This window comes from Pelophylax lessonae (genome assembly GCF_965119305.1).
Source record: "Pelophylax lessonae genome assembly, chromosome: 13".
NCBI lineage: Eukaryota > Metazoa > Chordata > Amphibia > Anura > Ranidae > Pelophylax > Pelophylax lessonae.
In genome coordinates, this window is record NC_138780.1 from 116,895,064 (window position 1) to 116,911,652 (window position 16,589).

Below are 16,589 nucleotides of genomic sequence, written 5' to 3' on the forward strand. Positions count from 1 at the left end.
TCCCTACTACCTTTCTTGTGAATGGGCACGACATTTGCCAATTTCCAATCTTCCGGGACGACTCCTGTTACTAATGATTGGTTAAATAAATCTGTTAATGGTTTTGCCAGCTCACCACTAAGCTCTTTTAATAATTTTGGGTGTATCTCATCAGGACCCTGTGACTTATTTGTCTTCACTTTAGACAGCAATCTTAGAACGTCTAAAAATTATTAGAAATAACTAAAAATTATTTTAGTAAATATAAACTGCTAAATGTCTTTTCTCATTAGCAGTCTTGTGACCTCTATCAGTGTCTAGCCGAGCACTGGTTAAAGCTTGCTGAGTAAATATATCATGCCTTTAAAATTGTGTATTCCTGTGTAATGGCGCTAAAATACGTTAACTTAAAATCTCCATAGGTGATGCTTTAACCACTTGCCGACTGTATATTATGTGTATGTATATATACATGCATGCATGCATACATACATCGGCAAGCTGGCTCTCCTAGGCAAAACCATGTATCGGTACGTCATTTGCCTGGGAGGAGCTAGGGGGCGATCGTCAGCGGGGAAGCTGGCGCGTATGTCAGGCAGCTCTGATTGCCGCCTGACACCTGCGATCTCTCCCTGCTGATGTAAACCCAGCCGTCCATTAGAGCTGCACGATTCTGGCCAAAATGAGAATCACGATTTTTTTGCTTGGAATAAAGGTCACGATTCTCTGTGTAACATCTTTTACATTTTAAAAAAAAATTGGGATAACTTTACGTTTTTTTTTTTTTTTTTTTTTTTATTTTTTTTTTTATTCATTAAAGTGTATTAATTGCGTTTGATGCGCAAATACAGTGTGACATAAAATTGTACAACAATCACCATTTTATTCTGCAGGGTCTCTGCTAAAAAAAAAATATATATATAAATGTTTGGGGGTTCTAACTACTTTTCTAGGAAAAATAAACTGATTTAACTTGCAAGCAACAAGTGTAGGAAAAAGGTTTAGTCTTTAAGAGGTTAAACTGCCTTCCTCCAGCAGAGGGAAAGAAAAGATACAATGTAATCATTTGTGTTTACAGTTCAGTGGGAGACTAATGCTGATAGGCTTTTGCTGGAGGCTTTTTTTTTTTTTTTTTGACAGCTGCTCCCTCATAGCTATGTAAAGAATTGAGCAAGTGTCATGTTAAGATCGTCAGGGGGAGTGAATCGCGATCTCGATTCTGTTACGATTAATCGTGCAGCTCTACCGTCCATCCTTCTCCCTCGGGTGATCACAGAGCCCATGTGATCCTGCTATATAGAAAGTAAAAATAGTGCAGCGCTAAACTATTAAATCACATGTGAATATATTAAGCATAAGTACATGTCATATAAAAATTGGTAGAAGGTCCAAAAAGTCCCAATAAACAAAAATGTGAATATTCATCCGGGGAAGGGGAACTTATTTCCAAATCTCCTTATGAGACAACCACAGGGAAGTGTAAGTAGGGGACACCACTGTGCGAATATTATAAGGAGCAGCTTACCAGACCAGTATGACCAATCAAATTAATGAAATGGCCTCACGAGCATGTAGATAAACAGATGATTCTAGAGTTATCAAGCTCAATACCTGGGAGGTCCAGTCTCCACAATATATCCGGATTGCCAGATAGGTGCAGTATATATAGGGGATATGACACTTCTCAAAACCGTAGGGCAATACTCACTCCTTTCATGGGAAAAGTTTGCAGGCTGCAGGTTCCTCTGCTAGAGCTGCAATGAAGGGACACCTCCTGGAACTACTCACAGGTGGACAATGCTAATGAGGCTTTGATGTGAGAGAGTGGGGTGCTTCGCCCATAAGTCTGGTCATTACTTTAATGAAACAAAAAAGATATTGGGGGGCATACCCTAAAACGCACAATTCTCAGGTTGGTGATGCTAAAAGACCAATATACAAATTGAACAATATAATAGCGCACACATACACAGAAAAAAAATTGGTTTTCAAATCTTGCAAGGCTATTTAAAAACACCTGCTCTTATGAAGACAATATGGGGAGTTGGTCACACATGGCCATACTGTGCTTAAGCCCACCACTACGTCAAAGTAACCCATTTTCAGTGGGTCCTACACTGAAAGAGAATGGTTGAGAGCGCTGACTGGAGTATTCTGGCGGGGGGTCCCCCTGGCAGAACACAATAGAACAGCAGGGGATATCGCTGTACTAACATTGGAGCTGTCAGTTTTTCGTGCAACCTGCTGGGTTGAACGAAAAAAAAAAAACTAGAGTGTACTAGGGATCGACCGAGATCGTTTTTTTTTTTTTTTTCCAAGCCCAATATCGTTTTTTTTTTTTTCCAGCTCCCCTTGAGGCTGATGGCCAATATTGGGTGCAGATATTCTGCACATTTTAACCAGTTCTGGATGGATTTGCCCCCCTTAATGACCAGACCATTTTTTGCGATTCGGCACTGCGTTAATTTTAATGGAAAATTGTGCGGTCGTGCGACACTACGTTTTTTTTTTTTTTTTTCTGCTATAAACAAAAAAAGGGACAATTCTGCTATACAGTGACCAGAAAAATATATCGGAGCAAGCATAAATAGGTAAAATCAAAGCTGCTGAACACCTTGGTACAATAGAGAATATGGCGCAGCGCTAGATATGCAATAAGGATCAACAATAAATAAATTAAAATTGAATACAATCCATAGAACTATTAAAACAATCCATGGAAATGGGATAAAATATGCACAGAAAGTCTCAATATGTAAGAGTTGATAAGTTCATTCATGTAAAAACAGCCCAGAGAAAGTGCACGGTGCAATGTCCTAATCCAAAGAGTGCTCACACACTGTGAAAATCCTCCACCGGTATTGCTAGCCTCTCACCTGAAAGCTGCAATACAAACAGCATAGGTTGTAACCTCACACTGGCATCTGAAGACATGCACTCGGACCAGGTACAGCCACCAAGACTCCACTAAGCAATGGATGGATTCCTTATCCTCTCGATACTCAGCAGTATATGATCCACCATATAAAGTAAAAAGAAGGCAGCACCATAGCGTAATAAAGTCTCAAAACTTTATTTATAACAGGTAAAAAGCCTCTTACTTGATGTCAGCAGACCAGGAGCATAAAACAATTGGTTATCTTTCTGGATAATGAGTGCAGGTGATTGCAGCACGGCTGGAAGCAAGCACGGCTCCGTCCTCCGACCGGGCTGCTGGACTGCGGGTGACGTCACAAACTCCTCCTTCCCTCCATACGCGTTACATCCCTGGGGACAGGACTTCTTCATTCTGCTATACAACATTCCCAAAAAATAAAAAAAAAATTTTCGTGCTTTTAGGCCAATTTGTATTTTGCTACATATTTTTGGTAAAAAAAAAAAATCGCAATAAGCGTATTTTGATTGGTTTGTGCTAAAGTTCTCGCGTCTACAAACTAGGGGAAAGATTTATTTGTGTCCCTATTTTATTTATTTATTTTATTTCTTTTTTTTAATAGTAATGGCGTCGATCTGCGATTTTTAGCGGGACTGAGGCGGACAGATCGGATGCCTAACAGACATTTTTGACACTTTTGGGGGGACCAGTGAGATTACTACAGTAATCAGTGCTAAAAATATGCACTGTTACTGTAATAATATTGTCAGGGAAGGGGTTAACCTAGGGGTGATCAAAGGGTTAAGAGTGAGTCTAAGGGAGTGTTTACTAACTGTATGGGGGATGGGCTTGTGAAATGACCATAGAGACCTGTGATCCTATATAGAAGGATCATAGGCGCTCTGTGATCTTTTCAGAGAGAAGAGCGGTCAGCTGTGTTTACAACAGCTGACTGTCCTCTCTTAGTGGGGAGTGATGGTGGGTGCCCGGCGGGACTGAAGTAGGGCTACATCGGTTTGCGCAGGAGAGCCAGCCTGCCGCAGTAAATGTACGATGGGCGGTCGGGAAGGTGTTAAAAGTGTGCGTGTTGTTTTTTTTTTTTTACACTCCTTTTTAACCACTTAACGACCAGCCACGTAAATCTACGTCGGCTGACTTTGTGTGGTTATACCGGGATGATGCCTCTAGCTAGAGGCATCATCCCGGTACCGTTGTTTAGAGCCGACGGTTGGCTTTCCGTCGGTAACGACCGATGCGGCTCGGGAGCCGCTCGATCGTTACCCGGGGGGCGGGAGGGGAAGTTCCCCACCCCCCCCCCCCCCCCCCCGCCGCTTTCCGTGGCTTTGCTCGGGGCTCCCGTCCCACCGGGAGCCCCGAGCACCCAGCCGGCACGTCCGCCGGCTGGATGGAGTCCCGATGAATGCCGGAAACGGCATCAATTGGGTCTCCGATGACGTAACCCGGAGGCGGCGTCCATGACGTCACTTCCGGGTTACTGTGCTGCAAAAGGCGGCAGATTTGAAAAACGGCTGTATGCAAAAATGCCGTTTTCAGCGTTTTGCATACAGGTAAGTGTAGTGGAGGGGTCCATAAAGTGTACCTGTCACTACATATTGGTGTCACAAGGGATGTTTACATTGCTTGTGACAGCAATAAAAGTGATCAGATTTTTATTTTTTTTAAAAAACCTGTAATAAAGTTAAAAAAAGAAAAAATAAATAGGAAAAAAAAATAAAAATTTAGCCGTCACCGTTAGCTCGCGCACAAAAAAAACATACGAAAGTCGAGCCGCGAATGAAATCGCTGTTCAAACCACACATGTGAGGTATCGCCGCGATCGCCAGAGCGTGGGCAATAATTTTAAAAAAAGAGCTACACTCTAACTCTAAACTGGTAACCGTTAAATAAATTTAAAGCGTAGCAGATTGAGATCTCTATTGACCGTAGTTTGTCGCCATCCCACGGGGGGGCGTAATTTTAAACCGTAACATGTTGGGTATCTATTTACTTGGCGTGACATCATCTTTCACAATATACAAAAAAAATGGGCTAACTTTACTGTTTAGTATTTTTTAAATGCAGTGAAATGTGATTTTTTTTCAATTTTTTTCCAAAAAAATGGCGTTTTAAAGACCGCTGCGCAAATACCGCGTGACAAAAAATTTTTCAATGACCGACATTTTATTCTCCAGAGTCTTACCTAAAAAAATATATATAATGTTTGGGGGTTCTAAGTAGTTTTCTAGGAAAAAATACTGGTTTTAACTTGTAAACAAAAAGTGTCCGAAATAGGGCTGGGGTAAAGTGGTTAAAAAAAACTTATATATATTTTTTTTCATTATTGCGGTTTGGTGACCCCCCCCCTTCAAACCCCTCCTCTGCGCTTAAAAGCATTCAAAATGCCAAGTTTGGCTGTTTTGAATGCTTTCATTTTTATTTTATTTTATTTTTTTTTAAATTCTGGTGCCTTTTTAATGCTCCAGTACCCAGAAGACATAGTTTCTGGGTTTCTACATCTGAGACCCGATCCGAACAAAGCAGCATTCGGCTCTGGTCTTCGGCCAGCCGGCGGAAGTTCAGGCTGGTCGCTCAGGTTCTCCTAGTGGGTTGGGAGACAATCGAGCGGCTGCTATTGAAGCAATATCGGCAAGTTTGTGGCTTATACTGATACTTCAAATAAAGTGAATATTGGCCCTGCCGATATAATCGGATGATCCCTTGTGTGTACGAGGCTTAACACAGGCAAAACACACCAGGGTTCTTTGCCATGAAAATGAACTTAATCCCATAAACATTTTCACTGCATTTGTGAATAAGGCTTCAGGCCACCCAAGAAAGTCCAGCAAGCGCCAGGACTGTCTCCTACAGTTGATTCAGCTGTGGGATCGGAGCACCACCAGTGCAGAGCTTGCTCAGGAATGGCAACAGGCAGATTTGAGTGCATCTGCACGCACAGTGAGGCAAAGACTTTTGGAGGATGGCCTGTTGTCAAGAAGGGCAGCATAGAAGCCATTTCTCTCTAGGAAAAACATTGGGGACAGACTGATATTCTGAAAAAGGTAGAGGGATTGTACTGCTGAGGACTGGCGTAAAGTCATTTTCTCTGACGACTCCCCTTTCCAATTGTTTGGGGCATCCAGAGAAGAAATCTGTCCGGTGTCATGCCAACATTAAAGCCTCCTGAGACCATCGTTTGGGGTTGATTCTCAGCTAAGGGAGTGGGCTCACTCACAATTTTGCCTAAGAACACAGCCATGAATAAAGACTGGTACAAAAACATGCTCCAAAAGCAACTTCTCCTAACCATCCAAGAACAGTTTGGCGACGAACAATGCCTTTTCCAGCATGTTGGAGCACCTTGCCATAAGACAAAAGTGATAACTTATTGGCTTAGGGAAGAAAACATGAAAATTTTGGTTCCATGGCCAGGATGCTCCCCAGATCGGAATCCCATTGAGAACTTGAAATCCATCCTAAAGAGACGGGTGAACAAAAAAAAACCCCGCAAATTCTGACGAGCACCAAGCATTGATTTTGCAAGAATGGGCTGCCATCAGTCAGGATGTGGCCTAGAAGTTGACGGACAACATGCCAGGGCAAATTGCAGAGGTCTTAAAAAGGGTCAACACTGCAACTATTTACTCTTTGCATAAACTAAAATCGGAGTTCCGGCCTGAAAAAAAAAAAACTGTCACCGGGTTTGCTTACCTTTTTTTAGAAGAAATACTTACCTTGAAAATTTCTTGTCCAGCGCTGCCATCTCGGATGTGGGCAGCTGAAGCCAGGGCATCCTCTTCGGTCCCAGAATGCCCTGCACTGACCCCGCTCATCAGTTTCGGCGCAGGCGCGTCATCCCTGCACAGCTTCTGGGCTTGCCTAGAAGCTGTTTAGCAGGGAATGAAGCGCCTGCGCCGGAACTGACGAGCTGGGTCGGTGCAGGCGCATTGATTCCTGGGAGCGATGACGTTCAGCTCCCAGGAGTCAATGCAAAAAGGAAGTGATGTCGGCCGCCGTGTCCGCAGAGGGAGGAAGAGGAAGTAAGGTAAGTATATTTTCTTTAACCGCTTGCCGACCGCCGCAAGTAGATTTACTGCGGCGGTCAGCCCCTGCCAGGCAGAGTGACGTTAATTAACGTCACTAGCCTGGGAGGGTCTGGGGAGCGAGCGCGCTCCCGCGCGGTCACGGACCCCCCCCCCCCGCGCATGTGACCAGCGGACCCGATGTCCGCCGGCCACTCGGCGATCGTCGGGGGAGAGGGAGAATGTCAGGCAGCTTGTGTAAACAAGCTGCCTGTCATTCTCCTCGCTGTACAGACACTGATTACACGGATCTAGTATGTAGATCCGTTGATCAGTGTCCTTACAGCTAGAGCCACAGGCAATCACAGTAAGAATCACGCCCCTAGGGACACACACAGCCCCTCCCTCCCAAATAAAGTTAACCCCTTCACTGCCAGTGTATTTTTACAGTAACAGTGCATATGTATAGCACTGATTACTGTAGAAATGTCACTGGTAACCCCAAAAGTGTCAAAAATGTCAGTCAAGGGTCTGATCTGTCCGCCGCAATGTCGCAGTACCGCAAAAAAAATCGCAGATCGCCGCCATTACGCGTTAAAAAAAAAACAACAAAAATGACAAAAATCTTTCCCTTTGTTAGTAAACGCGATAACTTTTTGCGCAAACCAATCAAAATACGCTTTTTGCGATTTTTTTTTTTTTTTTTTTCAACAAATTGGCCAAAAATGTTAAATTTTGATTTTTACATTTTTTTTTTTTTTGGGAATTTCATATAAAAAAATGTGAAAAATATTGTTATTTTTGCAAAATTGTCGCTCTTTTTTTGTTTATAGCGCGTGATCAAAAAATCGCACAGGTGATCAAATACCACCAAAAGAAAGCTCTGTTTGTGGGAAAAAAAGGACGTCAAATTCGTTTAGGTACAGCGTCGCACGACCGCAAAATTGTCCGTTAAAGTCACGCAGTGCCGAATCGCAAAATACCCCCTGGTCTTTTAGCAGGAAAATCCTCCGGGGCTTAAGTGGTTAAAAAGAAGATAAGTGAAAGCGGAGTTCCACCCTGGGAATACATTTTTTAATAAAAATACCCCCGGGACAGTCAGGGCTAGTACATTCCACAATGGCTAGCCTCTGATCTGTCCCGGGTTGCACTTACCTTTTAGGAGAAATACTTACCTTGAAAAAGTATTGTCCAGCGCTGCCATCTCAGGTGTGGGCAGCTTGAAGCCAGCGCGATCCTCTTCTGCGTCCTCTTCCGTCTTCTTCGGCCCCACGCTGCACTGCACCGGCCGGTGCAGGCGCATTGATTCCTGGGAGCGATGACGTTCAGCTCCCAGGAATCATTGCAAAGCCAGGAAGTGACGAATTGCCATGGCCGCCGAGGGGAGGAAGAAGGAAGTAAGGTAACAGTGTTGGAAGTAACTGCGTTTAAGTAAACGGCGTTACTTAACGCAGTTACTTTTCATGGTAACGAGTAATCTATCAGATTACTCATTTTCTCCAAGTAACGGTGCTGCCGCTACTTCCGGCTCCGTTACCGCAATTACATCTACCGCCACTAGATGGCAGTAGATGTAATTGTATTCCCCCTCTCCAGACTATGACCTCTGTCCGCGGTCCTGGAGAGAGAAGAGGAGGAGACTCTGACTCATCGAGTGAGTCACGTGACGTCACGCGGCGTGAAGGTCCGACACACACTGTCTCACAGGCACGGCCGCACAGCAGCAGCAGAACAGCGCCCCAGGAGCAAGAGGACAGAGGGCATAGATCCAACCCAGCCGTTGCCGCCCACCCACAGTGCTGTGCCAGTCTGCCACTGCCAGTGCCTGCCAAGTGTCAACCAATATAGTATACACAGTTAGAGACCACTGAGACCAGAGACCACCACCAGTCATAAACGATATAGTCCAGCCCAGGCCAGGAGGAGACTCCACCACCAGTCCTCCACCTCCACCACCACAGGGCAGTAGGGCACTGGGCAGCAGCCAGCCAGCAGGAAGTCCACCACCACCAGTCCACCAACGACAGTCCTACGCACGACCGGACCAACGCACACAGCCAGCCCAGAAGAGGAGAGAGGCACAGAGACAGGCAGGCCTGAGGCCTGCAGGAGCCAGAGGGACCTCACCCGGACAACAGTGTGCCTGCCAGGCCCAGCACAGCAGGTAAGAAAAAAAAAACAAAACTCCAGACAGGAGTCAGGACTCAGACCCCCACCAGCCACCCACCACACCACCACCAGTGTGCCACGTCACCACAAGTGTGCCAAGTGCCCACGCCACCACCAGTGTGCCACGTCACCACCAGCCAGGCAGCCGCCAACAACCAGTGTGCCAAGCGCCCACTCCACCACCAGTGTGCCACGCCACCACCAGCCAGGCAGCCACCCACCACCAGTGTGCCACACCCACGTCACCACCAGTGTGCCACGCCATCACCAGTGTGCCGCCCACGTCACCACCAGTGTGCCAAGCGCCCACGCCACCACCAGCCAGGCAGCCACCCACCACCAGTGTGCCACACCATCACCAGTTATATGTTTCTATGCATATCATTCATATCTATGGCAGGCTGCAATCTATTGAGTTTGGTTAAAATAAATACCAAATGTTCTAAAATACTGTATACTGTAAAATACTGTATATAGTGTATACTGTATACTGTATATAGTGTTTTTATTCTTCAATCAGTTAATATAAACATCTTTGCTATTAAAGATGTTATAGAACGTAATTGCATTATAGAATATTAAAAAAAAAAAAGTCAGTTACTTTGCTGAGTAACTAATTACTTTTTCTATGTGGTAACTGAGTCAGTAACTCAATTACTTTTTGGGAGAAGTAATTTGTAACTGTAACTAATTACTTTTTTAAACTAAGATGAGCAACACTGTAAGGTAAGTATATTTTCTTCTATACGAGGTAAGTAAAAAAAAAAAAAAAAAAATTGGGATTATCCATTTGTTTTTCAGGTGACCCGGAGCGAGAAGATGGAGGCAAGTATAAATTTAGGAAGGAACTCCACTTTAATAAAAAAAAATAATTTTGATTATCCAATTGTTTTACAGGTTATTAACCACTTGCCGACTGCCTAACGCCGATCTACGTCGGCAGTCAGCCCCTCACAGGCAAAGTGACGTAGGGCTACGTCACTAGCTTGTGAGGGTCTAGGGAGCGAGCGCGCGCCCCCGCGTGGTCACGGACCCCCCCGCGCGTGTGACCGGCGGACCCGATGTCCGCTGGTCACTCGGCGATCGGCGGGGGAGAGGGAGAATGTCAGGCAGCTTGTGTAAACAAGCCACCTGTCATTCTCCTTGCTGTTAGGATACTGATCACTCGGATCTAGTATGTAGATCCGTTGATCAGTGTCCATACAGCTCAAGCCCCAGCCAATCACAGTAGAAAGCACGCCCCTAGGGACACACACAGCCCCTCCCTCCCAAATAAAGTTAACCCCTTCACTACCAGTGTATTTTTACAGTAACAGTGCATATATATAGCACTGATTACTGTAGAAATGTCACTGGTAACCCCAAAAGTGTCAAATGTCAGTCAAGGGTCCGATCTGTCCGCCCCAATGTCGCAGTACCGCAAAAAAAATCGCAGATCGCCGCCATTACACGTTAAAAAAAAAAAAACAACAAAAATGACAGAAAACTTTCCCTTTGTTAGTAAACGCGATAACTTTTGCGCAAACCAATCAAAATACGCTTTTTGCGATTTTTTTTTTTTTTTTTTTTTACCAAACATAGGTAGCATAAAACAAATTGGCCGAAAAAGTAAAAAAATTTTGATTTTTAAATTTTTTTTGGGGGAATTTCATATAAAAAAATGTGAAAAATATTGCTATTTTTGCAAAATTGACGCTCTTTTTTTGTTTATAGCGCGTGATCAAAAAATCGCACAGGTGATCAAATACCACCAAAAGAAAGCTCTGTTTGTGGGAAAAAAAGGACGCCAAATTCGTTTAGGTACAGCGTCGCACGACCGCGCAATTGTCCGTTAAAGTCACGCAGTGCCGAATCGCAAAATACCCCCTGGTCGGAATGGGGGTAAAATCTTCCGGGGCTTAAGTGGTTAAGAGCAAGCGGACAGTGAAAACATTTTTTTCAAGGTGGAGCTCCGCTTTAATGTAATTGTCAATAAAAGCCTTTGACACTTGAAATGCTTGTAAATTATACGTCAGAATACCATAGTAACATTTGACAAAAAGATCTAAAAACACTGAACCAAAAACTAAAAATACAGGAATGCAGATACTATGGCAAGTCAGATGGAACAAATTATTATTCACAGATAAAAGTATGTGGCAATGTTTTACAAAGACATACAACACATTTTTGAGTCACCCATAACTGCTGCATGCCATTTCTGGATACACCATATTTGTTCGCAGGCACTAAAGCATCCTTTTTTCTCAGACTTCTGTCAGGTTTTATTGTTTTCTGGTCCTCATTTGGAGAGATTCCTTAACTTCCTATTTAGTAAAAAGTTTGTCCCCAAAACAGAAAGTGAGGGAAATCGCAAAAAACTGACAAACTCTTTATGTTCCCCGTTAAGTCCAAAACTTACTTTTTCATAGTGCTCCATGAAAGGGAACACTTCAGGTTTTAGTGAACTGTAAATAGTTTGCTGGGACCAATATTTTTCTCAAACGCATACAGTGGCTGTGTATGCTGTATGTTAGCATCAACTACACACAGTATACAGCGCCGTGTTCTGGCAGTGAACTTTCCGCCCCGCTCCCAGAACAAAATTGAGTCGGTTTGAGTGCTGTTCTGCAATTTACAGGGAGGTTTGTATTCTGTGAATGAATACAAGGCTTCCTCTGATTGGCACATGATGTCACAATCTCAATTTCAGCCAAACAGTAAGCTTTGCATTCATTAATGAAATGCAAGATTGTGTGAATAGCTGTGCAGTGCTCGGCCTGATTCAGTTTAGTTCCTGGAGAGGGATGAAAGTTCCCCTCCTGCTGCCAGAACAACCCTGTATGCAGATTGAGCTTTGCATGTTAATGTTGCAGGTTTATGCTCTGTTAAGTGCTCTGTTAAAGCGGAGTTCACAGAAAAGGGGAAGCTCTGCTTTTCTACCTCTACCCCCCCCCCCCTTCCGTTGTCGCATTTGGAGCTTTTTTTGGGGGGGGGGGGGGGTAGTGGATACCTGGTTTTCACAGGTACCTGCTCACACTTCAGAAAACTGATCTGGAAGTTCGCCCCCCGCCCTCCTTCCTCCGCAGCCTTCTGGGACACTTTACAGGTCCCAGAAGACAGTGGCCCATTCACAAAGTGCAGCACACTTCACAGGTCCCAGAAGACGGTGGCCCATTCACAAAGTGCAGCACACTTCACAGGTCCCAGAAGACAGTGGCCCATTCACAAAGTGCAGCACACTTCACAGGTCCCAGAAGACGGTGGCCCATTCACAAAGTGCAGCACACTTCACAGGTCCCAGAAGACAGTGGCCCATTCACAAAGTGCAGCACACTTCACAGGTCCCAGAAGACAGTGGCCCATTCACAAAGTGCAGCACACTTCACACATGCACTGTAGGAACCTACTCTTCTGGTTTCCCTTAGTCAAGATGGCAGCACCCAATAGCCGATTTGAAGAATCCAGTTGGGTGAGGACACCGCTGGATGCCTAGACAGGTAATTGTAGCTGCTTACTTTATATGTTTTTGGGAGCAGCCTGGAGCTCCTCATTAAATCCACTGCATTTCTTCTTTCCTGTTTTTCTCCCGGTCTAAGAAAAAAACATATCCTAATGTAGTTATAGTTTTATGCTATTTTTTTCAGTTTACTTCTCACACATAAAAGCTCATGTTGCTGCTCTGTGTTTGCCTGACACCGCAACAAAACTGTGTAGTTCTTCACTCCCTGTCCTTTTTCTCTCTGGCAAATCGCATGAGCACATGCCTTTAATCCTGCGTCTATATTTTGGGGGGAGATTGAGGTCAGCAGTTTTATTCTTGGCAATAGGGGATATAAAGTGGAAAAAAAATGTAATGGGCCACAATGACTGGCCTATCTTAAAGAAGAGATGTGGCCAAGTGTTTTTTGGCCCTACTTCTCCTGTGTGTCCCAGGAATGCACTTAGTTCTATGCCTCTGTGACCCGTATTTAGCTGACAGTGGGTTAAAGTCTGCCATGAGCTGATGGCACTCCAGCCAGTCCAGATTCTGAAGGGATCCTGATTTTAATGTCCTGGATCCACCCAGGTGCTTGACCAGCAGCTGGCTTATGCCTCGTACACACGCAACGATTATCGGCCGACCGAGCGTCCCGTCTTTTGTCCTGAGTTGTGTTTTGTTGGTTGGAATGTGCCTAGACTGCACACGATTTTTCTTGGCCAACAAAAATCTACTTCAGAAGTGATGTCATGTGCTGGTTTACTTTCCGTGTGTTTTTTCTTCTCTGAGCATGCCCAGTCTTGCTCATCAGATTTTTTGTCTGCCGAAATCTGTACTGACTGACGGAAAATCGGCCGTTGTGTTGACGGCCAACAAAAATTTTATAGCCTGCACACCAGATTTTATTCGGCCAAAAAGTCGGAGTCGGTTGTCGCAAGCATCATACTAACAAGCCGAAAATCGGCCGATTGGACGTTGGCCGAAAATTCCCGGCCAATAATCGTTGCGTGTGTACGAGGCATTCGTCTCTCGGTGCACCACTAAGAGCCTGAGCCAGTCGCTTCTGACTCCTGCGTGCTTAAGGGGGAGAGCGAAGAGCCAGTGACTGACAGTCACCAGTCTCTGATTCTTGGAGACTGGGAACTGAGCAATCGGGGGTAATATGATCATTGGGTTCTCGGTCTTGGAGGCAGCAGGGAACAGATGCAGCATCGGACCCATGCTGCATCCACCTAGGTGAGTAGAATTGTGTGCTTTTTTTTTTTTGTTTTTCTCGTTTTTAAATTAGCTATTCTGTCCTAAAACTAGTAGAGAACGTTGAAACTGTTGCAATACTGTTCCCACCCAGCAGATGGCAGGATATTCCTATAACTCAATGCTTTTAAAGCAGATAAATAGGCAGCCTCCTGTGCATTATGTTTATGGGCATCCTCTCCTTTATGCTGTGGAAGCCCTTAAAGTATGGGGTACAGAGCCCCCCAAACACACAGAACATGTAGTGCACTGTGTACCCTATGGGTACCTACCTATTTTTACAGTATATACCTGTTTCCCAGACAGTTGGTTTTTTGTACATGACAGTTGAGGAGGGAGGGGGGTTGTTTATGGGTGTTCTTTGCCCACGATCCTGTAGGTTAGTGTGTATTAACATAGAACTTTTCATAGACTACCTATTTTAGGTAAAAATTTATTGCTTTCCAAATAAAAAAAGTGCCTCAAACGGTTCCTAGGGATAACCTTGAAGACCCAGCATTTTGAACCACTTTTTTTTTTTTTAACCTCACAAACTTTTTAATGTAAATTATACAGTGTTTATCACTTTAACCACTTCAATACCGGGCACTTTTACCCCCTTCCTGCCCCGGCCAGTTTTCAGCTTTCAGTGCTGTCACACTGACGATTGCGAGGTCATGCAACACTGTACCCAAATTAGATTTTTCTACTATAATTAAAAAAAAAATTATATTATGCGACAGAGCTGTCTTTTGGGTGGTATTTAATCGCTACTTTTTTTTTTTTTTTTTTTTTGATAAATGTAAAAATACCAAAAATTAAAAAAAAAAAATTGTTGCAAACAAGTAATTTTTCCGCTGAACTGATAATCAGTGCCCTGATTATGAGTGTAAACCATGTTCTTGCTGTGCCCTGTCAGCCCTGCTTGTTATTGGCTCTCCTTTCCTTACACCAAAGACAGAGATTGAGGAAAGTAATGCCAATAAGCGGCAAGTCTGTTTTACACTGACCATCTGTGATTGGACACAGCTGATCACATGATAAAGGGCCACTGTAATTGGCCCTTTATTGCGATCTATGATCAGCTGTGTCCAAAGGACACAGAGCTCACCGGTTGCACGATTCTGGGGGGACACCCGTGGACGCCCTCCTAGACTTGGGCAGCCACACTGTTGCCATCCTTCACAGCAGAGAAGTGGTTAAGGTCTACCTGAACTTTACACAGTGTTAATTATGGCAAGCACAGCTGCCTGCCCCCCCCCCCCCCATTAAGAACTAGTAGGAATATACAGTGTTGGGATTTCAAGAATAGAACATTTAAAAATGGTAAGCTGTAATTTTTAAATATATTTAAGCTATACTTTTGTGAATGGGAACATGAAACAAAGTAGATGTTCTCTCAATTTGACTGTAAAGTGGAAATACACTTTTAGGCCTTGTTAACACAGGCACACTTAAGCGTATGTTTTATGCAGGAGGTGACCAGGGCTATGGAGTTTATAATAAATACAAAAAAAGACCTAAGGTGTAAGCTGCCAACAACCAACCCTGAAAGGGTTAAAAGTGATAAAATTGTAAGAAAGGTTGAAATCGGCGCTACCTTGAAGGTAGCGCCGATTTCAACCTTTCTTACAATTTTAACACTTAAGCGTACACCAGTGTAAGGGCCATGTTTGCCTGCAAGGGGATGTGCATCTAATGCATGCAGTCCTATTCATGTCATATGGGACACCACAGCTGCACCGATAGAGCTGCAGCTCCTATATTAACAGCTGTGCGGATGTGGGTCCTTGAATGCAGACAGTGTGCGTTTGGAGACCAGAACCCACATGGCTGTCAGATTTAGAGCAGTTGCTGTGTCCATGCAGCCGCTGCAACTCACTTGGCATGAAAAGGGTCTGTACTTTCATGTTAGGGTAAATATGGCCGTATGCTTGTATGACTTTGTGAATGAAGCCTAAGGCAGTTTGTGGATTACATTCAGTTCTCTAAATGGTCTGTTTTAGGAAGTCTTTACTGTGCTTCACATTAGGGTAAGGGCTTTTGATTGCTTTAATCCCTTCCCACCTTAACCTAATGTATTTATCTTGTAGAGATGGATGACGAGGACTGTGAGAGGCGACGAATGGAATGCCTTGATGAAATGTCAAACCTCGAAAAGCAGTTTACGGATCTTAAAGATCAGTAAGTATTTTCTATACTAATGTAATTTAAGTGTGCTAGAAACATCCAGTTGAGCTCTTGAGTTTTACAGTAGGGCTTGCTGAATGTTGTGATTGGAGTGTATTTGGGTATATTGAGTAGAAATGTGTGCAGAGTAACACTGCTAATGTAAGCCAATGAAATTTCAGCGTAAGGTAGCCAGATTATTTTTGAGGTTAACCGTTTATATATACATTGACAGGATGGGAGCAGTGCTGATGTGACCATAGGTCCTCCTGCATTTTCCGCTCATATGCACTCTCGAGTGCCCAGCGGCGTGATTGATTGCAGTACCAGGCTGCTTTGCGCATCCTTGCTACCATGTGATCAGTCACAGTAGTAAACAATGCTATCATTTTGTATTATGGTGTGAGCTCTGATGTTGTCACAGTGATCACATAGTACCAAAGCCAATTACACTGGGCATGTACCATGTGATGGCTGTGATCAATCACAGCATAACAGTAGTAAACAAGGTTTCATGAATAAAACCTTTAGACAGGCCCACCAATTGCTTATTGCAGTGGTTAGCACCATAATAAGCAATCAATACAGTGTGAAGACGGTGACACTATCGCAGTGCTCTTGTAACAATATGTAAAAAAACAAAAAAACTTACTGTACCAACTCAGTGTCCCCAATCAGCGCTGCA

The 16,589-nt window shown here is 44.0% G+C and overlaps 1 protein-coding gene across 1 annotated transcript in view; it reads left to right on the forward strand.

Moving 5' to 3' along the window:
- BRMS1L (BRMS1 like transcriptional repressor) overlaps window positions 1-16,589 on the forward strand; it is an 87,831-nt gene that overhangs the window by 11,699 nt on the left and 59,543 nt on the right. The window contains exon 2 of the mRNA XM_082275618.1: window positions 15,829-15,919. Coding sequence (XP_082131744.1) covers window positions 15,829-15,919 — 91 coding nt within the window. The remainder of the gene's footprint in view (window positions 1-15,828; window positions 15,920-16,589) is intronic.